The 25,575-nt window shown below is 41.9% G+C and overlaps 1 protein-coding gene across 1 annotated transcript in view; it reads left to right on the top strand.

Annotated features, from left to right (window-relative positions):
* The first annotated feature begins 7,472 nt into the window (after positions 1 to 7,472).
* The window catches only part of skap1 (src kinase associated phosphoprotein 1), a 31,391-nt gene continuing 13,288 nt past the window's right edge, over positions 7,473 to 25,575 (top strand). Inside the window, exons 1-8 of the mRNA XM_076094154.1 lie at positions 7,473 to 7,671; positions 8,863 to 8,968; positions 9,545 to 9,573; positions 9,731 to 9,847; positions 23,052 to 23,132; positions 23,233 to 23,316; positions 23,405 to 23,529; positions 24,536 to 24,599. Coding sequence (XP_075950269.1) covers positions 7,632 to 7,671; positions 8,863 to 8,968; positions 9,545 to 9,573; positions 9,731 to 9,847; positions 23,052 to 23,132; positions 23,233 to 23,316; positions 23,405 to 23,529; positions 24,536 to 24,599 — 646 coding nt within the window. The 5' untranslated portion in view covers positions 7,473 to 7,631. The remainder of the gene's footprint in view (positions 7,672 to 8,862; positions 8,969 to 9,544; positions 9,574 to 9,730; positions 9,848 to 23,051; positions 23,133 to 23,232; positions 23,317 to 23,404; positions 23,530 to 24,535; positions 24,600 to 25,575) is intronic.

Below are 25,575 nucleotides of genomic sequence, written 5' to 3'. Positions count from 1 at the left end.
ATTTGTGGCATTTCATAAGTTGAAAATGCCTCAATGCGACATCTACTGTGTTAAATCAACCCTGATACAATGATGACATGGAGTCGACTAGTTGGGACGTCATGAGATTTATATAAAAGAAAAATGTTAACGCCTTTTAATCAGAAGAGGCCAGGAGATGTCACAGAGCAACTCCTGCCACACACAGGTTAGTTAGTACTCAGACCTGGAGGTGAAGTTACACTTTAATATTTAGACTAAAAAGATTAAAAGCCATCTAGTCAGCGTTCCGGTTTATGCAAAACTAAAAACTGTTATAAAAGTTCAGGGCATGTTTCTAGGAAATGGAAATCAGCAATCATTTGAAATGTATCCACATGCAGTTTTCCTCCAACTATATTAAAAATGAATACAGTTCCACTAATAGTTACAGTTGAAATACCACACGGCCCATTACTGTAAATTATAAGAAGGGCCGAGAGGTTTGTTGTCGTGCATTTCTTTGAAAGCCAAAAGCTTCCAGAAGAGTCACAAGGCCAAGGACCGGGGAGGTGACGATCGATAAGGTGAATAGTGACAGATCCAACAACAAAAAAAGGGGGACGGTGCAGAAAACAAGCGTGGGACTCCATTCCAGAGGTGTGATCCCTGCCATCTCTGTAGGTAATACCTCAGCGCTCCCAGCGGGCTCTCCATCTGGAGGTGTCAGAGTCGGTGCTGCAGCCAACACGGCGGAGACAGATGTTCAGCATGGGGGAAGAGGAGGAGGATGTTTTTCACCTTCGGATTCAGCTCTTCGCCTTCTGCCGGTACAATGTAGGGCAAGGAGAGGAGAGGAGAGGATGGTTAATGAACACTGAGGGACAAGAGGGAAGATCATTTATGATGGCAAAAAATAATCAAAAGCTCTGCAGCACGATCACCTGACTGCACAAACACGAGGGCTATTAATACATACGGCAGCCAACCTCTCTGTCCTCAGAAATCTTACGCATCTTTAGCCGGCCCGCCTCCCTCTGCTCTCTGTTTGAGGTCAACCCGGTGCTGTTTGTACCCCATGCTGCTCACAGTTGTTGCAGGCTCTTTTACAAGTCTATTGCCATGCTCACTTCCTTGGTTTTCTACCAGTTCCTCTGTCACATGTCACTCTGCAGGGTCCCAGGGCTTCAAAGGGGAACTAGATACAGTATTCATGGGATAACGGGGGGGCTGGTCATCTAAGAGATACAACAGTCACTTTTATTGCTACTTATCAAACACAGCTATTTAGGTTATCTATCATACCTACAGTAGATTCTGTAGTATGCAGAGCATTATTTTGTTAAAACGATAAAGTCATATCTCCATTATTGTCCCTGTTGTTATATCATAAAGATAGAGAAAATTATTTAATGGCTGACTGAAGAAATACTGGAAAGTAAGAAGCAGAGCTTCAACTAACGATCATCTTCATCATCAATTCAATGAGCAGATTCTTTCCTCGATTAATCGTTTGGTTATCACAAAATTACAAAATTCCTAGAGCCCAAATTGAAGTCATGAAATGTCTTGTTTTGTCCGACCAAAAGTCAAAAATCCAAATATATTGAATCCACTACATCATAAGATAATTAAAAGCAGAACATCCTCACATTTGAGAAGCTGGAACCATGACATTTTTGTCATCAAATGGAATGATTAATCAAAATAGTTGCATATTAATGTTCTGATTACTTGAGTTATTGTAGCAGCTCTAGAAAGAAGCAAAAACGGTCAAAGTGCAATCAAGAAATCAGACAATTACTGTTTTTTTAAGAAGGTATCCGAGACTCTCAAACCCAACTGTAGCATAAACACATGACGATGCATTTAGATTTCCATACGCTTTATATTATTATTCATTTTAATGGAAACTATACTTCTTAAGGAAGTGGTAATTAGAAGTACCTAAATAAACTATGACACATGTGTGACTTTTATTCTGTAGATATTTATCAATATTAATTGAATATCCTCAGTTGAAGCCTTGTGGAGAGAAATGCTGCCTAGTTATGAATGGCACGCTCGCTTCTTCCTTTGTTGTGGCACTGAGGCTCTTTTTAGCCGAGGCTGGGAGATTCTTGACAACCATCCCCCATCCGAGTTAGGCTCTATTGGATCTGGAAGCGCCGGCCGACCTGAAGCCCCAGCCTCCTGGGTCTCTCCCCCCCCCTGCGACTGCATCCTTTCCCCCTCTCCATCAGCATAGTAACTGAGAGAGACAAGTGACTTGGCCAGGGTTAACGTCTTAATACTCGCTGGGATTGCCTCCAGGATCCAAATGGCTACCCCTAATAGTTTTCCTCCTCCTGTGTGCCTGTCAGTCCGCCATGACTACATGCCGTAAAGAAAAACAAGAGTAGCCGAGAGGCGGCGTAACGAAGCAGCACAATGAAATAATGAGGGGTGGTGAGGAAGAATAGGGGCACCCATGAAAGGTTTTGGTGTGAAGGCTGGAAGACGCTGCCTGCTGCCCACACGCTGACGTCCTGGACACTTTGCATGGAGAGGCTGTACACTTGAAATTAAACCGGCTTCTTCCTTTAGAGCCCAGGAGAGGAGGGGGGGGAAACCAGAACTCAATCAGTGTCACGTCACATGGTTCAAAGCGGCCAATTCGATGCTGCCAGGAGGCTGAGAAATGCAAGGTGACAGTTCATTTTACCAGTGACAGTGTGTCGGTCTCGCTTGCTGGTTTCCCGAGTCAATTCCCAGCGAGCAGTGAAGGTTGAGCGTTGCTGGAGACAGACAGCAGCTATACCCCCCCCCTTCTTCTTCTTCCTCCTCCTCCTCCTCCTCGTCCTCACCGCTCTCTCATCGACCCCGCTCTGCTTTGTATTCCAATTAACTGGACAGAGGGAGAGGCGGCGGTGTGCAGGATCACAAGCGCAGGCAGACACACTCTCCTGGCGTCCTTCCAGTCTCTCAATCCCTCCGATATCAATAGTGCTGCGCTTCCCTTTTCCTCTTTCCTTCCCCTTCCCTTTCCCCCATCTAGCCGGCTCCTGACAAGGGCCAGTTGTTCCAGGGGGATAGTTCACAGATTCTTCTTTAACAACCGCCTCTAGGGACAATGTCTCGGTAATGAAAAATAGGTCCCTCTCACACATTCATACATCACGTGTAATAGAGGTGTGCAATCACTCAGTCGAGTCAACGCACTGCGAGCTCTAACTGCACTCCTTAACAGACACCTCAAATAATGCTGAATTAATATTTTGAAATGGCTCATATATCCTAACATAATACAATTTGAATGATTTTCTATTCAATGCTCTCAGGGCTAACATTGATCTGAGTACAAGCTGAGGTAACCCCTTCCGAGTCAGTCAATATGTGGCTCACTGAAGGTTGTAGATTTAGCGCAACACATTTGCTCCTCTGTCTTTTGTGTCCTCAATCTATCATCACTTTTTTTTTTTTTACTTCGCCGCCACCAAAGCCCCCCCCCCCCCCCCCCCCCTTTACACTGACATATGTTTGAGCAATGGGTGGGTTGGGAATACAATGATACTGAGGAAATCCGAAAAGTAAACTACCTCTTTTTATCTCCTCGAGCAACACAAACATTTGCAACTGACCCTTAAGAATCAGGACAAACACCTTTTTTCTTTTTGTATCAAGGGGGTTGAATATGCTGTGACGTGTTTATATTAGGGCCACGTTTGAGCACCGACTTGAGATATTTGCTGTTGGATAAGGTGACACCTATTCTTACAGAGTGATTTATGCTCTTGGTTTAAAAACAAATGGTTATAGTATAATCTGCAGCTTAAATCTTTACACGATTTTTTGAACCTTTTAACAGAATCTTGGATGCAAATTCCTCATTTTAAACGAAAAACTTGCTCCTCAATCACAGCACTTCCTTTTCTGAAATAAAGATAAAGACAGACAGAGCCTGAAAGACAGGCATGGCTGCTTCACTGGACCTCTGGACTGCAAAAGAGTTTACCTATCTTGAGAATGCAATGTGGTGTGTATGTGTGTGTGTGTGTGTGTGTTTTGTAGGACAGGATACACACACTCAAACACACACACACCCTTCATGCCCTGAGGATCCTCCTGACTCTCTGTCCTGGCTCTATATCAGATCAGAAGGACCCGGTGTCCCTCCCCACACCGCAATGCAAATGAAAAGGAATGCGCTGATAAAAGCCCAGATCCTAAAGATGAGAGGGCAGAAGGAGGACAGAGGCAGCGAATGGTAAAGGGGGGGGGGGGGCAGAGAGCCTCTTGGGGAGATGAGAGGTGGCGGAGGAGTCAGTGTTGGTAGTAGCGGGAGATCATAGCCTCAGCTGCGTTTGATACAGGGCTTTTGTCGCTCTTTCAGCGGTGCATTGTTGGGTGGTGTAATCCCCGTCGGATTACAAAGGGCTTCCCTTTTCATATGGGGCTGACCCAGCAGGCAGGTGGCTGGGGCTCTGTGGAGCTGTCAAGGGGAGGGAACCCTTTTTTCCTGGGGAGGGGACCCCAGTTCCTCTTACCTTCACAGGGGCTTTTTGCTGGGAGGCCAGTCAGGCGCAGGTCAACGTGGGGACAATTCTGACATGGGACTCAACTCGCCCTGACCCTGTGGCTTCCTGTAGAGAGGTGACAGCGAAGGAGACCATCGTGAAATATCGAGCATTCAACATGAAATACAGAAAAATTAAAAATACGAAGATGCACTGAAAGGAAACGGCAGTTACTCCTGCAGATGTGGGTAAACATAGTTTTATTTAAGAGTAAAGCAACACAGGGTACATTTTTACTCTAATTCAAGATTTCAAGATTAGTGCAGCACCTAGAAAACATTTCAAGTTTCAAGCCTTTGGCCTGCAGGAACAACATGTGTTTAAAGCAAATGTGTAAATTATCCAAGCCTTTTATTTCATTACACTTTAGATGTGCTTCAAAATGTTGCAATCAGACTAATTTCTGTTAAAATACTCAGGCCTGTTAGTCTGTGAAATAGCAATTACTGTTGTGTATGTGATGTTGCTTAGGATATGAAATAATTATCTTACAAGCTTGAATACACATTAGTTCAACCTAGCCTTGACTGATATCCGGTGTATTCTGTCGATGTGAGCAGTGTCTGATTGAGCTTTGGTTCCTTGATGGCTTCTCTTGTAGTGTTTCAGTAACACGTGGATCAATAAGGCGATAGTCAGACCCACCACTGTTTCTATTAGTATCACTACTACCACCAATACCTCCTCTAATGTCAACCACATATATAAAAGCCCAGTCCAGTACATCCCATTGCTGTTCACCCTCTACTGGTAATATAAACCATTCATCCATGCCCTGTCAGATATAGTAAGGGACCAATTTAGTGATGCTGCATTCACGTGCTGTCTGAAATACCCTAATTAGTTTTCAAGCTTAAATCAAAGACCCATTAAAGTGGTAATTGTTGTAATTTAAAGAGTGAAAGTGAGAATTTCTGATACCCAATTTGACAACATGTGTTATTTAGCTATTTATTTATCTGATTTGGTAATTGATCCTTAGCTCTTACATCCTTTTTTTCTTGTATAGCTTTGATAAAACATCAGTTTAATCGCTGTGGATATGTATTTTCTTATCTTTTATGCAGCGGTTTGGTTGGATTGCTATTACAGGTTCCTATTATCTTAGAATTATTTTGCGAAACATCACTTTAATGTGAATGCACCACAACTTTGATTTACAATTTAAAAGAAAAACACATTCATACCTTAGCGTTAGATGTCGAAGTCGTATAAAAACGTAGTACATTTACCATAAAATAGAAAGTCTGTGATTTACGATTTTACAACTTCATTAGCCGATTGGGACGATATGAGTACCTGGACGCAGCAGAAAGGTCGTGGAGAAATGTATTTAGCTAGTGTACATGCAAGTAAAGCCAATTTAAAAAAACACATAAAAACTAATTTCACCCTTTGTGTGAGGTTAGGTGGTAAATATGAACTTCAGGAAGCCTTCAGAGGCCAGGTGGGTTAACCTTAAACAAGCTAACGTTTACGAGCTAGCTAATTAGCGGTTTCCAACCTATGCTATGTATGCTAAGTTAGCTTACCGTTAGCTACAAGTCAGCCTAACGTCAATGTTAAACCGTTACACTTTGTCTTAACGTTAATGGTAGACTGGTTCAGGTAAGCACTTTACTAGGTTACAAGAAACCTACATAGTGATAAGATAAGATACAATTTCTGGGCTAACGGTCATTGCTAATTAGCAGGTTAGCAGCAGTACTAGCAAGTACTAGCTACTTGAATTAACATCATTAGCCACAATTAAGCTAGCTGCTAGCTTAATGTTAGCTAGCAGTTAACCAATATGAGGGAAATTATTATGGCTTATAAAACATTACTCTTACCACTTCCAGACGACTTAGTAGAATAAACATGTTGTATTTGTGGCTGTATGAGTAATGGTGTAGTACTACTAGTCAAATAATTAATTCAAAACTCCAATAGACCATTTGTTTCACCACATAACTGGGACATTCTGAATAAACCGGTCACCATTGTGAGAGTCTCTCCACTATTAATTCTGCATGATTAAATTTGCACAGACTAAACTATACTGGACAGAAGTTTTTTAGGCTAAAAAGAAAAGAAAACATAAAGGAGCACCTGACAAAAAACACTAGTTTGTATCAAGGGTTTCTGATATTATTTCAAAAGTTTTGAAGATCTAAATAGTTTTTGTTTTTTTCAATTGAAGAAACCCCTTAGGGGCGTCTAAAGTATTTTTCCTTCGATATAATGTGGGACTTTATTGATCCCTGTGGGGAAATGATCTGTTTGGTCTTCCCACTATGCAGGGAGGTCAGGCTGCAGAGGAGCAGCAACAGAGCAGCATATCTGGAGCTGTGTTGCTCAAGGACTCTTCAACAGTCCAGAGGCTCGCCAACCTGGACATGTGATCCCAGATCATTTGGTTAAAGAGTTGAAGGTATGACTGAGGGGATTTTCTGTATCATTTAAAGCACTTCTAAATGTAACTGGACATGGAAAAATGTTGACACGGGGATACATTAGTTGGCAAGTTATACAAACCAAAATACTTTGATTTCTGCTATCTATTTCCATTTGATTATGGGGCAGATTGACACATCTAAACAACGGAAAGCATAAAAAGAGAGGCAGAGATACATGTTTTCTCAGCAGCAGACAACAGTCATATTCAAAGTTGTCACAATGTTTTTCGAGTGTTTCGAGTTTCGAGTTTCGAGTGTTTCGAGTTTCGAGTCATTTCTTGATTCACCACAAACACCTGCATGTACATAATATATGTATCTAAATGTATCCAATGAACAGTATCAGGCCATACAGAGGGGATTTCTCTGTGTCAGTCAAACCTTGTCATCAGCCCTCGACTGAGAAACGAGAGTGCAGAGAGGAAGTTGTCATCTTTGCACCTGCTCCACCCCATTTTGTGCAAATCTAGATGCATGCACGGAAGTCAGGTTTCAGAACAAGAGGACACAGGTGGTTGGTTAGATGCTATAGGCTGTGCCAGGCTCTTCTTTCTGGCTCGGAGCTGTATGACAGAGTCTGGGTGCACATAGGCTGCCTTTGTGGAGTACAAACCAAAAGTGTGAAGGGTGAAAAGTCAGCAAACCAAAGTGTCTGGAGTTGGAAAGGTGAAAGTTAGGGATGGGAACATTACCACTTGACATTAGGCGGCTTTTGGATGGTAATGTCTTTATTTTTTACTGTTAACAATCCTTTCTTTTTAAAAACAGTACAGTTCTATCCTTTGATCCTGTGACTAAATAAGATTGTTACTATAAGCAGGCATGTTTTTTACAACAAAATGACATTTAAAATGTACAAATGATATGATTCTACTGGTTGAGTTGAGAACACACGGACAGTTAAGTAAGCTAAACCTAAAAACATTACGTGTCACATCTTTCTTTTTATTCTTTATTTTGTTGCTCAGAAAAGCCTTGCACCTGCTGTTACTTGTAGTTGCACAAATGGAAAAAACTAGAGCACAAAGAAACATATTTCTCCACACTTAGACTGTAAACTGTACAGTATTTTACTACATTTGCATTTACTGCTGCCGGCAGACGGGGCCTTTGGGAGAACATTTGCATGTGTCAGTCCATTTGTGTAGCATGGGAGAACATAAAGAAATGGAATCGGATACGTGATGTAGACCGACCAGTTTTACAAACTAGGGTCTTGCCTTACTGGGTAATATTATTATGACTTACTGTATATTAATGTGATCAAGTTTACATATTTAATACCACAGTGAAATGAAACAATAACCATGACTTCATCCGTTCTACAGACATTAGAAAGTGTAACGTCACAGTCTTACCTCTCTTTGTCTTTGGTTTTCACTTTCACAGGTCAAGCCACACAAACACTAGTTTATGTTTTTAAGCCCTGAAGAAGCAACGTAGTAGTAAAACTATTAACAGTCTCAATATTTTACTCGCAAGTTAGCGTTACAGAAACAACCACCAACCACCGCGCTGAATGAGTTTCTGTTTGAATGATGTGCTCAGTAAAGGCAGTGGACACCAAAACAAGAAGCGTACTCTTTGTAACTTGAGGTGGATTTAACTTTAAAGGATCAAATGTATGTTTGTATAGAAATGAGTTGTGATAATAACTGCAAAGGTTGTTGTGTTGGAATGCATAATAGAAACTTTTATTTTGAAATTTATACTCCAGGGTCATGATATTCAGTGACCTGAGGACAGACTACTCATAATTATGGGATCTTATCTTTGTACATAATTAGAGCAAATATCGAGGGTTCTATCCGTCACAAATATTTTAAACTTGATCATACAAAGTATGTGTTTGAATCCTTCAGAATTGTGTCCTTGAATGCCACACTCACAGTGTTTTCTGTCCTCTTCAGACTGTGAGCTGTTTGTATCAGAGATCCTTCAAGACGAGGTGCTGGGTGAAAATGCCCAAGAGACACGGAAGGTGTTACTGAACAACTTCAAGGTCGTCCATGTCCGGTAGGGTTCTCCCTCCAGAAGCAGCATTGCATCAGTGTTTAGGAAAGCTTTACTAGTCAAGTGTCAAAATGTAATTTCATGGCACGATTATCTAACTTTTGCTGTTAATGCCAAACAATAAGCTTAATTATTGCTGTGATTGCTTTAAACACAGTTTGCAAAATTACATTTGAAGGAGCTCATTTAGTGTAATGGTGTCACCTTCAAGACTTCATGCTCGCTCTTATTTGTTGTTGTTAAAAGTGTTTAAAGATCTCTGTTTTGATCTGGATTATTAAATCTTAATGTGATGTAATTTACAAGCGTGATGAACAGTCCATGAACCCCCAAAAAATGGAAACTCTTGTATGAAGTGCGATAGTTCACTCCGGAAACAGCTTCCTGCTCTGCTCGATATGAGACGCTTGCTCTGGTGCAGAAAACCTGTGGTTTTGTGGTCTTCCGTGCAAGAAAACGATTGCTGAATTTTGAAAGCAATACGAAAGCTAACGCGTCTGACAAATGAAAAGCACAGAAAGCTTTGTAATTCAGTGCAAAAGGATTTTGATATATGCTTATTCTGATTATTTTTCACAGAAACCCTCAAGAATTCCCCTTCCCAACATGTAAGTGAAACTAGAATCTCACATCACACACTGCTGTTTCTACACTGAGTTGTTTCAGCTGTGAGTGTATGTTTGTATGAGTGTTTGATTACATACTCTGATAGAATTAAGTGCACAGATTATTTATTTATCATCTTTTTGTGTTTCACACATTCAGTGGACTTTAGGGACGACGACGGTTCTGATGACAACCGTAGTTCCAGTCTGGGTCGCTCTGCCCCATCGGACGACGCCTCAGTAGCCTCCGACTACCAGGACGATGGAGCCCCTGAGTGTGAGTTAACAATAGTCCTGATTCTGATTCCCTGTGTGTGTGTGTGTGTGTGTGTGTGTGTGTGTGTGTGTGTGTGCGTGTGTGTGTGTGTGAGCGAGATCTTAGGCTATTTGCGCAGTGCAGAGATCTTAGCTGAAAAAGGCCTAATTCTAAATGTCTATGTGCGGCAAAGCAGCACTGATGGCTTTTTCTTCACATCAAATGAAAAAAAAGAATATTTCATTTGAGCAGCATCCATGAACCTAGATTACATATATATATTTCATACCATGTACTTTAACTAAGGACATTTTAACTCTAACAAGGGAACCCACATGTCTATATTATCCGTGTGAACATGCTGAAAGGCTACAGCGTGCGAGGAATGCTGCACCAACAAAGGAGAAGGTAAGACGGAGGTGTCGGTGTCACAGGAGACGGTGCGGTATTCCTCTGAGGAAAACTAAACAAATCGACCATCCTCGCTGGCACACCTACACCTCGCCACAGGAAGCACAGTGGAACCCGTCTGCTGGATATTGTTGCTTGCTCTCTTAATTTGAAAAAACAGACAGACCACATCTGTGAACACCCCCCCCCCCCCCTCCCCCCCCCCCCCCCCCCGCTCTCTCTCTTTCACTGGCCTCCTACCTCTCTGCCTGGCGCCGGTGACATCAGTGACTCCTCCTCCTCCTGGCCAGTGTAGGCAGGTAGACCGTCCTGATGCCGGTGAGTTCTCGGAGGCCAGATTGGGGACCTAGAGCTCCCTCCAGTGGCGGATCCTCAGCTCCTGATCCGTCCCCTTGAGCTGTGTGTGTGGACTGTGGGAGGCCGGCCACACAGAGAGGAGGCTTTGTAGCTGCAGGCTAATGCCGTGATTGATTGACCCCGAGCCCCTCTATTCTTTCACAACCGGGTTTGAAATACAACACTGTACCTGAGGGGCCATGTGTGTTCCATCCCTCTCTCCCTTTATCAATCTTTCTCTCTATCTTCCCTTCTTGGACTTGCCCTCCCCCTCCCGTTCAGACTTTTTCTATTTCTGACTCTATGTGCCAGTTAATAGCCCTTGACGTGACATGCCGCAGGTGGGCATTTATTGACCCGGCTGCCTCAGGTGCCCATCTGTACCCTCTGCTTTCTTTTTTTAGCTTCTTTCCTGAGGTAAAGCTGGAATCATGGGCAATTTCCCCAATAAGGAAAAAAGAACATGTCACCGCTTGCAGTCGTTTTGTGATACCGATAGTCGATGCCAGCTGCATGTAGTAAAAGAAAAAAAACCAGATTTCTCCTTTTTTGGAAATGTCTTAATGAAGTCTCCGGTCCTCTGCCCACAGAAGAGTAACTGCTGCCTTTCTCTGCAACTTTGGAAAAATAGAGTAAACAAATCACGGCAGATGGTGGGAAGATAGACCACAAGACAGCGCTAATTCATTTCTTTGAATTGTTCATTTTAGAATAAACAAGGCGAGATTTGCTTCGGGAAACAAACAAAATCAAACAATAAAATGCTTTAAAAAATTCCCTTAAGGCTATAACGATAACACGCCCAACCAAAAACTACGCCGTCTGTTACTGTGGATGCGATAGTTGTTAAAGCTCGAGCATTGTGTCGCCCCGTTGTTGGCGTTAAACGTGAGAAATAGCCAATTATGCGGCACTTCCACAATCCTCTTTTTTCTTTCATTTGCATTTTGCTTTGAATATCGATTGTCCCTCGACACTAAACAACCACAAAAAAACACACATTTTTATTGTTGGATCAATAATCATAACATTTGATTCTGTTAGACGAATTCACACCTCACAGCTCGCGTGTCTTTTTATTGCTGCGCCCATGTTGGCGTAGTGAATGGCCTGTGTCCTCACTAGAGAGGGCATGTGGAGTTCATAGTTCATTCTCTGTTCACTGCCGGTTGAAAGACTCGGCTCACGCTTCTCTGCTGGGCGGTCGCTTTTCAATGGAAGAGGGAGTGTTTGTGGAAAATAATGGTATGACCACTTTAATGAAATCAGTCGCATTTTCTTTTTGGAGGAACAATCATCCATGGTGACGAGTTGAATTTTCTTTTATTCCTTTAAAATGCAAAAATCAGCACCTTTTTGTTTGCTAAAAATGAAAGGTAATTTTGTGATTTAGAGAAAAAAGCATTTGGCTTTAAGGAGAAGGTAGAAAATGGAGTCGTTTTTTTCCCCCCTCTCAAGTTTAATTGTCTCATTTTATTTGAGGCTACTGTACACAAAAGAGACTTTGTGAGTGTGAGAATGTATTATCCGTGGTAATCGACTGCCTGCCTTTCGCTGCTCTCTGTCCCCTAACCAGAGAGTGAGTGAGTGTGGAGTCGATGGCTGCTTCTACAGGAGGAGCCTGTGCCGTTTGATTAGATGCGGTGGCCTGTTGTCTTCAGCGGACTGGGTGACACCACATTTGTAATGGCTGACGGGAACAGATGGAGCCTCCATTGTTTCCCGGGTGTCTGCATGGTAATGTGAACTGAGTTTCACCCGCCGACCGCACCGGTGACCTGACCAGCGCATGCAGCCTCACCCCAGCCTCGTCTGCCCCCTTTACCACCCTCCACCTCTCTCTCACTGCCATTCCAATACATTTTGCATACATCAACAAATACGTACAATTTTATCCCTCCGGCGTGTCTCCTTTAACACACACACACACACACACATGTATATAGACCCCAGGAGACAGCCGGAGATGTGGGGCTTTTAGCCCTGTCATGCTGCTTGCAGGTCAAGTTTACCAAGTTGAAATGGCCCGTTTGTTTTTCTTTGATTGGTGGAGCACCGCTGGGCGCTCGGGGATGTTTGCTTGGAAGCTGCAGCGATGACAGAGCACCGCGTGAAAGTGCTTTGTTTCAGGAGGCGTGCAGAAAAAAAAGATGCCGCTCTTGATGCGTCTCCCTCGTCTTCTTTGTGATCGTAACGATTCTATTATGGTCTGTGTTCTGCTCAGGTGTGGATGTAGTATTTATTCAGAAAACCTAGATGTCATGTTGTTACTCATATCAAGTGACTTTATCTGTTTGTGTCACAGTATGTAATCTGGCATATGTTCTCTAATATTTTAGATTGATAAGAAATGTCTCGGGGGTCGTTTACTTTGACGTATGGGCAGGTGGGGCTGCAAGTAATGATTGTTTTAATTATTTTCTTGATTAATCAATTCACCATTTGGTCTATAAAACGTCTGAATATAGTGAGACATGTTAGGTGACTTCTTCACATTGCTTGTTTTCGACCAAAACATTTGCAGTTTTAGGACAAAGAAAAGCATTTTCTTACATTTTGGAGAACTGGGGAATGTTTTGCATCTTCACCATAAAAATGACCGATGTGTTTAATCAATGATCAAAATAGTTGCTGATTAATTCCTGCTCATTAATCAGTTAATAGCCCCAGCACTAAAGGCCGGTGCGGTCTGTTGTGTTAGCCTATTTAAAGAATGCAGGAATGGGACTCCTGTCAGTGATTACTTTGCCGACCCAATTTCCTAAAGCAATTACTTGCAGTAGAATGCAGTAGGATAACCAATTTGAATTTATGCCTCGCTGTTGCATATTTCTCATTTGAATATGAGTAGCCAATGCACAGTAACAACATTATCACGCAGTGCCGGTAAATAGAATATTAAATCTAAATTTTTGTCATTTTGGCTGCAGCTTTAAAAAGCTGTATAGAGTGAAGTGCTTTCGAGGGTGCGTGCCCGGGTCTCTTGGCTGGTGAAACGGGGGACAGAAAAGTTGCCAGCTGAAGGATTGGTGCTCCATTAGATGGTTAATCAGCAGGGTTTAAAGCGCCAACTAGCCCCTCGTCTGTGTTTGAAGGCACAATTAAGTCATGGAGAAAGAGTGTGTTTCTGGGTGCTTCACGGAGGAAGAAATTACATTAAAAGCACAAAAAGGTTGAAACATTTATCCCATTTATTTTCTCATTTGCATGCAGCACCTGGACAGTATTTCATGTCTGCTTAGATGACCTCTTCCAGGTTTGTTGACCTGTGGTCGTGTTGTCTGCCCACGCACTGAACTCTTGACTTCTGACCTCTTGCACGACCAACCTGTGACCCGTCTGCACTCAGTCCAGAGTTGTGGGGATGATTTGGCCTTCCTGTCACACAACGCCCATCCGTCAGGAAGTTTCTCTGGAGTTTCTGTGATGGCTGATCTACTGTATCTATCCGTCAGTAAAATCCGCCTGAAGTGGAGATGAATTTCTCACGGCATTCATCGGTGTATGGATTTCTTGACATTTGGATAGCGGCAGCTCGTTTAGGAAGCGAGGAATATGTTAATGACCTCCAGTCTTCCTCGTTCTCCCTCGCTCCCCTTTCCTTTCCTCTCTCTCTCTATTACAAACACATACACACACACACACACACACATTACGAGGCAGGAGCAGGCTCTGTGCATCGCTGCGACTGCTCGCCACCAGGGTTCAAAAGTTCACACTATTCCCCGAGGGCTACTGTGCTGCTGCAGATGCTGATAGTCTTTTCTTTCTCTCTTTCCCTGCTGCCTTTCTCTCCCTTTCTCCCTCTCTCCCTCGCTGTTTACACTATTAATCTTGTACACTCTCTCTCGCACACTCACTCACGCTGCCTGGCAAGAAGAGAGCGGCTTGAAGGGGGGATTTGGACGTATTTAACCGAAGGGCATCCATCACTCTCATCTCCGGCTTCACCCCCACCACCGAAAGCCACACCGTGTAGTTTTCTTTTTTTTGCATCCTCTCGTTTTTTGTTTTTTCTAAGCCCCTCTGATGCAGCTCTCCCCTCATTTGCTTTGTTTTATTGTTGCATTGCATATAATTACATCCCTCGGTTGCCTCTGGTGTAGTGCCGTTGTTGAAACCCAGGGAAAACAAGGCGAGGGGAAATGTGCAGCAGTCCATCTGTAAAGAGGCACATAGGCAGAATGCAAAGTGGGGAAGCTGGGGCAGGGTGGCTCCTAATCTCCCCCAGAGCTGTCAATGTCACAGACAAATAGCAAAACTATCAGATGCGGCGGGTTCACCCAGAGGTTAGCGTTCCCAGGTACCTCCTGCATTCACTCCCTCTCTTTCTCCCCTTGCCTTGCAAATGAGAATTTGATTTTGCCCTCCACTGGAATCCATTCCTGGAGATGAATGAAGTTTCGATGCCAAGCCCAGGTGGCCCCGCTGATTTCTTAGGGAAATAAATGGAGATGGGAGAGATGTGTTGGCCTGTACACAGACAGTGACACGACGGCTCCCAATGCCTCTGGGATCCCTCTGTTTAATTGTTGCTGTAATGTAGCACTTTAAGGTCATTAACATGCCCTTGTGGAGTTATTTGAGGATGTTGAGGATGCATCCCTCTTTACGCCGGGACCTCCGCTCGGCTGGAAGTAGTCAGCGTTGTGTGTGTGTGTGTGTGTGTGTGTGTGTGTGCCAAGTGGGACAGGGCTGCCGAGGGCTTGTATGCTGTTGGAAGAATCCTTATCTACAATATATATATATATATATATATATATATATATATATATATATTGATTTGTAGTGGCTGTAGGTTAGCTTATCTCAAAGACATGGAATCAGAGGCCAGTTGATTGTGAAAGCAGTGAGAGTTTTGTTAAAACTGTTAAAACTGTTTTGCGGCACTAAAAGTGTGATGTGTTGTATTTAAACAAAACAATTATGAGATAATTAACTTCAAAATGTGATAACAGTTAAAGGCACAACTTTTAAAAATACATACCAGGCTGAAGTAAACATGGTGTATTATTGATCTTTATATTTAGGAGGTCAATCTATTTTACTAAATTAAATATGTTCAGTGATGGTAGTTTTTTTGCGTCTGGTAAAACAAAAACAAAAAAAGACGTGCAAACATAATTTAAAACACGTAGTATTGTGATTGTTTTATTGTTTGTATTATGTTATATTTTTCAATGAGTTCATTTGTATTTTGTCGTAAAATCCGGGTTAAATCGCTTCTGCTGCAGTTACTGTCATAGAGGTTGTTAACCGTCGAAACGCTCCGACAAAGACGTTATTTTACCTTTTTCCAGGTTTATTTATTATTTTTAAACTAATAGAAAAGATTAAAAAAAGGTTATGAATTAAAGTTTCTAAATTATAAAAAGAATTATATTAGAATGTCTTTTTAAAAATTATTATCATACTTGTGTGTAAATTTCAACCGGTTATAAAAAGTATAATAATAATAATAATATGTGTGAATTTAAGTAAGTTAATACTGTTAATACTTTATTTATTTAATTGCAACTTTCTCAGAATCATTCTTATTTCCTGTTAATAGTAAAACATGCAAAAACAGAATTACAACATTTTCCAAATTGTTCCAATGAGGCCGGATGAAGTAATTAATCAGCTATTACCTTTATATATATATATATATATAAATATATAAATAAATATATATATATATATATATATATAAATATATATATATAAATATATATATATAAATATATATATATTTGTTTATTAAAGACTAAAATGGAAATCTGCTAAAATCTAGTCAATATACCACAGTATGAATATAATATAGAGCACAGAATTTAAATACAAATAATCTATTAAAACTACTAAAGTAAAATGTGTGGTGCCATTTAATGGAAAAAAATCATCTCTAACTGTTGTTTTATTATGTTATTTATGGTTATTTATATGAATCCCAATAAGTAAAAAAAACGTAACTTGGTCCACTAAAAATAACATAAATATAATGAATTTAAAAAATAATAAAAAATCTTATTTTTATGCGAAACCACCTGCTTCAGATTCAAACGAGACTCGTTCGTTGAGCGCTTTGCTTTATTTTCCCGGACAGAATCATTCCTCTGAAACACCTGTTGCCCGTTGGACTACCTGGTGATTTATGAAAGGTGTCAAAGAACGATAGCATCATATAATTGTTTATTGCCATAATATGTAACAGCAGTGACTATAAAATAAGACCAATTATATCAAAAGGTAGTAGGCATGAGATATTGCTCAGAAAGCACGGTGCAATAACGCGGTCCTCGCCAACATACTAACTTACCATTATTGCTGAAATTATATTTAAAGCATTTTAGTGGAAATAACAGAAGCGTTTTAAAGTTGCAATAACTGTACATTCAGAGAGCGAGTGTGTCGATTTCCTCCAAGTGTTCCTCCCTCCAGGCTCTGTCGTTGATTGTGTTACATCCCGTTTTTATCACAGATACGTAGGCTCTCCTGTGGGCCCCAACGCCTCCATTGTTGGTATTTATATTCTTACAACTGTTTCCTTTTTGTCTGTCTCTGTCAGTGAAGCAGCTGAAAACCATCCCCAGCGATTAGAGGATCATTGTATCTGCAGTTAAGCATTTGAATAGTGGTAGTAAATCTAGAAAAGGGAAATTCAGGGTCGCTGTATACGCTGCTTATGGCTGCCCAGGGGGAAGCCGATGTCACATAGTAAATTTAGCCCCTTAGTGTCTTTACTGTGGCCGGCCCGTGCGTTTGAATGTAGGAATGGAGCCAAACGGAGCCCAGAATGACTTGACATCTAATCCCGCCAAAGACGCACAGAAATGTAGTTATTTGATTTTTTGTTCCTTCCAAATTGCATCAAGCGTAACAGACTATGTCAGACGATAAAAGAGAGAAACACCAGTTATCTCTGCACTGCATTAAAGCTGCAATACAACTCAATCTCTAGAATCCAACTCTGCAATATGAAATATTTACCTGATCCTCTCTGTGAGTGTATTAAGGTTTTTATCCTTCGCTCAGTCGTAAAGCTTTTATCTCAAGTCAGAGATCTGTTGTTTAACCTGATTGACATCCCTGATCCAAAAAAATAAATCCTTAATCACTCCTGCATAAATTCCCAGTCCCATTAACCGTTACTAGACGAGGATACGGGGCATCATGCGGCCTGATATAATGCACTGCATGTTTTCTTTGGTTCAAACACATGCATTAGGAGGTTCTAAACACGGTTTATGAATCGATGACCGAGGTCCTAATCAAATCACGGAGAGGAGAGGACGACATTCTGCCCTTAACCTCAGCTCCTCTCCGTCTCTCTCCTCCCGTCTGTTCGGCCGCCTCGCTGGAGGGACGCGCCGCGAAGGCCTCCTGCTTTAATGAGGAAAAATGTTTCAATTTAGCTCTGGCCTGAGCGCAGATTGAGCGCCGGGTGGGTGAAGGTGCACTGAGTGAATCCTTTTTCCTAATCAAAGGACAGTATCGAAGAGGATTGCGGTGTCTCTCTCTCTCTCTCTCTCTCTCTCTCTCTCTCTCTCTCTCTCTCTCTCTCTCCGTCTGTAGAGTCAGCAGCATTCCTCCTCGTAGCCCCCTCAGGAGCCTCTCGCTGCCTTCTGTTTCACCTCATCAGCAGAGTTCACGAGGGGGTCAGGTCCTGCCCCCCCGATGCTGCATTCAATGCAATACCCCCCCCCCCCCCCCCACGCTCAAGGAGTCCGAGGACTAAGCACCGGAGAGAGAAAACATATGATAACTCGCTGGTTTTGATTTCTACCTGCGCTGAGAAAAGGGGGTCACCTCTTCTGCTCGCTCCTAAATACAGAATTGATATTGATCCCACAGAGCGTTAACTCATGTGTTACCCCATCGCTTAGTTTTGTGATTTTTTGCTGGCAGTATTTTGTGTTTTTCTCTGGATATAAAATCTTTATTTTGTTTATTTATCTACGAGGGACAGCAGACATTAAAACATTAAAATTTGCCAGATTTAGCCAGAAGTATGATGTCCATCCTTAGACCTGGAGCGGGATGACATAACGAATTATAAGAAACAAATAAACAGGCATGACAAAAAACACAGTGTGGAGCTAAATCAGTTACTATTAATTAGTGGATAAAGAAAATGAATCAGAAACAGTTTTTATAATCATGTTCAAGTAATTTTCTTCAGCAAATATACCAAAAAACTCACTTATTTCCTCTTTTTCTTGATTCGTTTTAATAGAATTATATAAAAAGTGAATATCTTTGGGTGTTGGACTGTTGGTCGGACAAAACAAACAAAGCTGTTTTAGTATGCCAACACAGGGTTAAGGAACCAGTGACATTTTTCACTATCAAACGACATTTTATAGACCAACGTTAGCTGCAACCCTAAAGCAGACATAAAACCATCAGAGCACATGTCGGGAAATATCACATAAAACAATAAGTAGCCCAATAAAAGCTGTTATAGAACAGACGTATACGGCACTCGTGACATATAACTTCACAACAACACATGAGACTAAACATTACAAATATACAATATAACCTTACAAGCACAAAGGAACACATAAATATAGACTTCACTCAAAGACTGAGGACACATGACGCGTTCACTAAAATGAAAAACAATGTCACAGACATGCAGACTTCAAATATAATAGAGAGACGTTGATGGACGGAGCAAGATAAAGATATAATCCCTATTTCCATGTCTTTCTACAGCTAGCCATCTTCCACATGTGTAGTGTATAACATTATTAGCATACATCAGCATGATTTTTAGGTAATCAATTGTGATATGCAACATTTTCAAAGCATGAGAAAGCGGCGCAGATTAGGAAAAGAAGAACGTAAGGAAAAGCTTTTTATTCCGACAGCGCTCTTTATTTCCTCCCTCGTCTCACTGTCTCTGTCCATGTAACTGGCTGACTTAAATGCTCCTATATGGGGCTTCGATTGTGGTTCGAACCCTCTGGAGGAGCATGTTCCCCTGCCTGTGCTGTCGCTCCTCTCACAGAAAAGACACTAAAGCGAGCGCTCACGTTCCATCTTCTGCAGCTCCCATCAGCGTCTTCAGTGCATTTTTGTGTTTTTCCACAACATCTTTGTTGCATTATGACCCCCGTTAGATCTAATGTAACATATTAGTCCTCCCACCCGACCATTTGGCTTCACTTTGATTCAGTCTCTATCCAGCCTTTGATTGACTTTCAGCCTAAGTAAAGTGGATTTTAATGAGAGAATACATTAACTCCCTCTGGTCATGCTCACATAAATCAGCCTTTTCTTGCGGGATCAACTGCTGAGCTCATAACACCATGCTGAGAGAGTGTGAATAACCAAATGAGAGATTGAGTCTGTGGCAAACCGCTGGCAGCTCAGATGCATTGTTGTGTACACCCCCCCCCCCCCCCCCCCCCCCCCCCCTCCCCTTCGAGTTTAAAACAAGTTCAGAAAGGCAACAGAACGAGAGCACTTATCAGCACCCAGGTCAGCTCGCTTATGTTAATACCACTTTTGTCCGGATCAATTAAACACAAATCTCCAGTCACGTTCTATTGATTGTTTCCTTTCATTTGGAAATGGGGTGACTCGCATCTTTTGTTGCTGATGACCACCGAGAGCAGTTAGATTCAGTTAGCGCCGCCTGCAGCAACTCCTCACCTTGATTTACAAAAGCACGTGACGCACCTCTAACGCCGCATCTATCTGCTTCTCTTTGTTGGTAATTGCACTCAGCTAAATAGGTTACGCTGAAATATCAATAAATTGCCATCAAATTAATGTCAATACCAAAGCTGTGGATGGTGCTAATTAAAAACGCAAAAGGGATGAAAATGAAGTCGTGGCATTGCTCTGAATAATTGATAACGCAATTTATGATTTTTATGAAAGAGTGCCGTCTGTCTGCGATTTTGATGAGGCCTTAATTAGATGCATTAATGTGTCTCTCCGTGCCTGTAGTCAAACTCAAAACTCAAACACCATGATGGTTGTTGGGGTTTTTTAACGCCCTTAATTACACATTTTCAAATAACATTACCTCTTGAATTTGCACTTAAAGCTGCACGGGTCCCAAAGAGGTGTTAGTGTGTAATTTTCATTAAAGGAGGAATAGTTAACTCAGGACCAATCGGGAGTCTGCTTTTGTTTCGGGTGGGATCGGGGACTTGAGCGAGCAGCTTTAAGCAGACGTGATGTTCTCAGGTTGTGCTGCTACCTTGTGGAAGAATCCAGAACTATTGTGCTCATGTGTCCGGTTTTTCACTGAAGTCGTACTCGTGTTTGAGATTCACACAAAGAGCGGGACAGTGAAGTGAGGTCAGGGTCACACGGCGGTAAAGTGTTAAACACGCATGAATGTGTAATGTTTATTGACTCAAAGCAGATCAGACTGATCCCCGTGTTGACTTTGTACCTCCTCATCTATTAGCCGGACTCGACCTTTGAGATAAATGAAGAGCGAGGGAAGCAGACGGATGAGGGGATTAGAAGTGGGCCGCAACAGGGAAGCAGGCCCGGGGAAAAGAAATGGACGGACTGCCGGCGGATAGATGAGGTGGGGGAGCATAATGACCGCTGTTTGTTATGATGTACTGAATCAGGTTCTCTTTGACAAAACAGTCCTCAGCACCTCTGTATTTATAGTGTCACCGGTCAGTCCATCCACAAAGGCAGGCTGATGATATGTGAGCGTGTTAGTGCCGCGAGGTGTCTGGGGCTCTGCTCTGGAACGACCCGCTCATCCGTCAGGCCCACGGGCTGAAGCGGTGCGGGGTTATGGGATCACAGGCTGGATTGTTGTGAACTTAAATCTCTGGAATGTTAGCCAACCACAAAAAAAGAGAAGAAGAAAATCAGCTTTATTTGGCTCAAAGTTATTCAGACAAAACTCCCTGAGAAGAGACTCAAAACAACAACTCTCAGAGAGAGCGTCGCGTAGTTGGAGCGACATTCAACTGTGTTTTCATGTTGCAGATTTTTATGAATGAGGAAGAGGTTCCTGTTTGTCTAATGTTGGGGGACGCTCTTTGTTTAAACCAGAGGACCCAGATGTGGGATGACAGGTCTGAATCACACTGACTAGTGTAAATGGTCTTTAAATTGTTCCTGTGTTTCAGACTAAAAAGGCGGTTGCTGCTCTCCCCTGCGAGGCTAATGCCTGTTGAGTAATGCATTCAGGGGAAGCTGAGCTTTGTTTTTGACACATGGAAAAGCCAGGGACCCCATGTTGAAACACGAGGCGGAAGATGGCCCTCGAGGCCGACCTGGGGTCAATTCTACGAGATCCCCCCTAATGGCTAAAGGCTAGAAAACTGGTCAAACAAACTGACGTCTTAGAAGAACTTTGAAACTAACTTAAACATGCAACAGCTGGTTAAAACGTCTTCTCTCGAGGCGTCCTGGTGGTCGAGTGGTTGAGTTGAATACCATGTAACTACTGTACAACGTTTGACCCATGAAGATGAAAATATCAAACAAATTAATCTTAAAGGATAACTACACCCGCACATTCTGCTTTATGGTCTGTTTGACTCTAAATGGACCATAATGTACTAAATGAACATCATGCTGTATTGAAGACTTGAAACTAGAGATTGAGACCATAAACTCATGTTTACAATGTTTACTGAGGTAATAAATCAAGAGAGAAGTAGAGTCATTTTCTCATAGACTTCTATACAACCAGAGGAGTCGCCCCCTGGTGGACACTAGAGAGAATGCAGCTTTAAGACACTTCAGTATTGGCCTCACTTGCTGTCAATATGTGCATTATTGGGGACATTTTCATGAATTAAAATCATACAACATTGCCAACACGATTCTATGTGATCATGTGAATATTACAAAAACACTATTTAGTGTGGACTTCCTCTTTAAAACTTCTTCTCCAGCACAAATGGCACAGTAGGCTAAATACTTTGCGAACTGCATTGTCTAAACAACTGCACTAATTAACCAAAGCCTCTTAAGTCGTGCCGTTGCCCTATCATGTTTAAAATTTGACTTTGCAAATTGCAGAGAGATTTCCACAGGAAGGTTGCTCCCATTAAAAGTGCAATGTGAGCAGATGAATGGACTGCAGCGCTCAGCAGCACTGTAAATGTATTGATCCCGGCTTCCTACAGCCTAGCGGGGATGCATTTGATCCGCAGGGTTGGAGACTTTATATTCACGGTGTGTGTTTGTGTGTGGTAATGAGGAACCTTTTAAGTGCAGCTTATTAGGAGTTAGTGCTGAAACAATCAGGCGCTGAATTGATTGGTTGATTGACAGAAACCATTTTGATTATTTTAACTCCTTAAGCAAGAACTATGGCAAACTTTCTCTGGTTCTAGCTTCTCAAATGTGAGGATTTGCTGCTTATCTCTTTTTTTAATATCATAAATGGAATTTATTTGGGTTTTGGACTGTTGTACGGACAAAACAAGACATCTGAAGAAGTCCTTTTTTAAAACCTTCCTTTTAATATAGACACATAAACTGCTTCTGTTCACAGGCTTTGATGACATCCCCCCTGTAGCAGCCCAGGACCTCGTCAACATCTTGAAGCAAGGCCACCTGGAGAAGAAGCGAAGAGGTACAGCAGCATAAAGAGACCGGCTCCGGGTCAAGTGGGTGATTGATTTAAGAAATATATTAGAACAACTGTTGTTCATGTGAGTAATTGTATTCTGCAGATCACAGCTTCTTCGGCTCGGAGTGGCAAAAGAGATGGTGTGTTCTGAACAATTCAATATTCTACTACTTTGGGAGTGAAAAAGGTTTGTTTGAAAATGCCAACGAACAGAAACATCACAGGTTCATAAATTAAATCCGATAACATCCTCCCACTTGTGCTCTTCCCTACAGATAAGCAGCAGAAGGGTTCCTATTATATCATCGACTACAGCGTGCAGCTGGTGACCAACCTGAGAAAAGACTCCAAGAAAATGTCCTGTTTCGAGTTTTTTTGCCCTGGACGGCGATCTTTCCAGGTTTGTATTAAAACAACAAGCCTGAATGCTAAATAAAAGTGTGCAATCCAAAGGAAAGGCATGCAGAAATGTCAATACATCAGCAGACTTCAGCTTCTGGAAGATGTTTTGGTATCTGTGTTTAGTTGTCCAGTAAGTAACAAGAACATGAATGAGGAAAAAGATTATTTTAAAGTAATTTAAAAACAGTGTCTTCATTACATAGTTGGTCCACTAGAGAGCACCGAGTTGGTTTTCTACTTTAAAATGTCGCGCTCAATTTAATGGCTCCTGATGAAACATATGTAGTGTGAGGGTCATTGTAGGTCAAACATAAATACATGTCAGGGAGCGGGGTAATATTCTGAGAAAGGGGGCGGAAAATTTGAATATTCTCTGAGATTAATGCATCGATCATCACAAAAATTAACCTGTTAATTAACCTATTTTGACAGTCGATTCATTTCCAAAAATTCAATAGTTCAGACCTTTCAATTGTTGTCTGCTTCTGTACGTCCTCAATGATAATAAACTAAATACTTTTGGACCAAATATATTTTAGCACGTCGCCTTCGGCTGCAGGAAATTGTGGTAACAATTTTTCATTGGTCTGTAAAATGTCAGAAAGCAAACGAGAAAATAATCACCAGATTAAACAATAATTTAAATAATAGTGACTGAGTTTAAATAAATAAATATTGGTTATCTAACACTCAAATATTTGCATTGGCTTCAAAGATGCAGTATCAGTCGAGCTTTAATCTAAATCGTATCCACATGTCTATACGGCACATTAGTTATACTGTCGATTATAACACCGTTATGTCTTAATTGAATATTTTAGATCTGATCATTTTATAGCTACATCAAGAGGGAGCATTTCTATTTGCTCCTTTTCTTGCTTGTTAGGCAGCGAGGAGGAGAGTCGGTGTGAAGTGAAGATTAAAAATCAGGACTTTTATTTCCATATAAATGCACGTTTAGATGTGATGATAATTGCGTGATTATTGCCACTGTTTCCCATTAGTTCACTGCCAGCAGTCCTCAAGAGGCCAGAGAATGGGTGGACCAAATCAATTTTGTACTTAGAGGTAAGCCAGCATCTCTTTCTAATCTCTTCCGGTATTTATTGCAGAGCGTTCTCTGCTTCATTGCTTCTCCTAAAGTTGCCTTTCTGCGTGTCCTCATTTGAATCAAGAGTTTAAGGTTCGAGGATGTCACGTGATTCTTAGACAAATTGATATTGGGTTATATAAATAAAAATTGACTTGTGTTGACTTTTTAAAAGCCACATAGGTTAATTGGAAAATACAGTTAAAGCAGTTCAAACCGTCCAAACCTCTTCTTTTCTACATTTTCCACTAAAGTTCTCTCGTGTGTTTTTCGAGGGGCAGAAAGGTCAGAAATGAAAGGGAGCCCTTCATCATCTCTGACTCCGATAAAAAACAACCCGATCCATCACACGCTGCACAGCCGAGTCCTGAATCTCCTCATTCGACATGTCATGTGCACCCCCCCCAGCCACTCCTCCCCTAACCCTCCTACCGAATTCCAACTTACAGGAAATTGATTGGTAGATGTTCTGGTTATCCTCCAGTGACATTGATTTCTGCTCGGCCGCTGGTGTACGGCGGAGGACCCGATACCCTGTGTTAGAGCTGCCAGTCGCCTGCAATGAGACGGCTCCTCCATCTGAGCGAGCAGTCCTGCCTCGTCTCCTCTAAAATGGGCTCGGGCCGGGCCACTGATTTGCGGGAAGTAACAGACACTCTGCAGTTTGTCTTACTTCCTTCCAGACGAGTTTTACTACGAAATGCAGTCCTGATTCAGAACATGTAGATGATTCTTATTCACCCTCTTCACCCCCTGAACAACGCTGAGAACAACGCTGACCTGTACTTTCAACATGTACTCTCATTTTGTGGTCGCTCCTCCAAGAACTTTGTGGGAATATTATTCTTGGCATTTTGCCTTTATTTAATAGTGATAGTGGAGACACAGATGGCGTGTGCAGGGAGAGAGAAACGGCTTTGACATGCAGCAAAAGACGCGATTAATAACTACAAC

Source organism: Anarhichas minor, unplaced genomic scaffold (genome assembly GCF_050575085.1).
Source record: "Anarhichas minor isolate MPS153535 unplaced genomic scaffold, ASM5057508v1 ptg000017l, whole genome shotgun sequence".
Taxonomy (NCBI): domain Eukaryota; kingdom Metazoa; phylum Chordata; class Actinopteri; order Perciformes; family Anarhichadidae; genus Anarhichas; species Anarhichas minor.
Note: the sequence above shows the minus strand (reverse complement) of the source record. Positions and strands in the feature narration are given on the sequence as shown.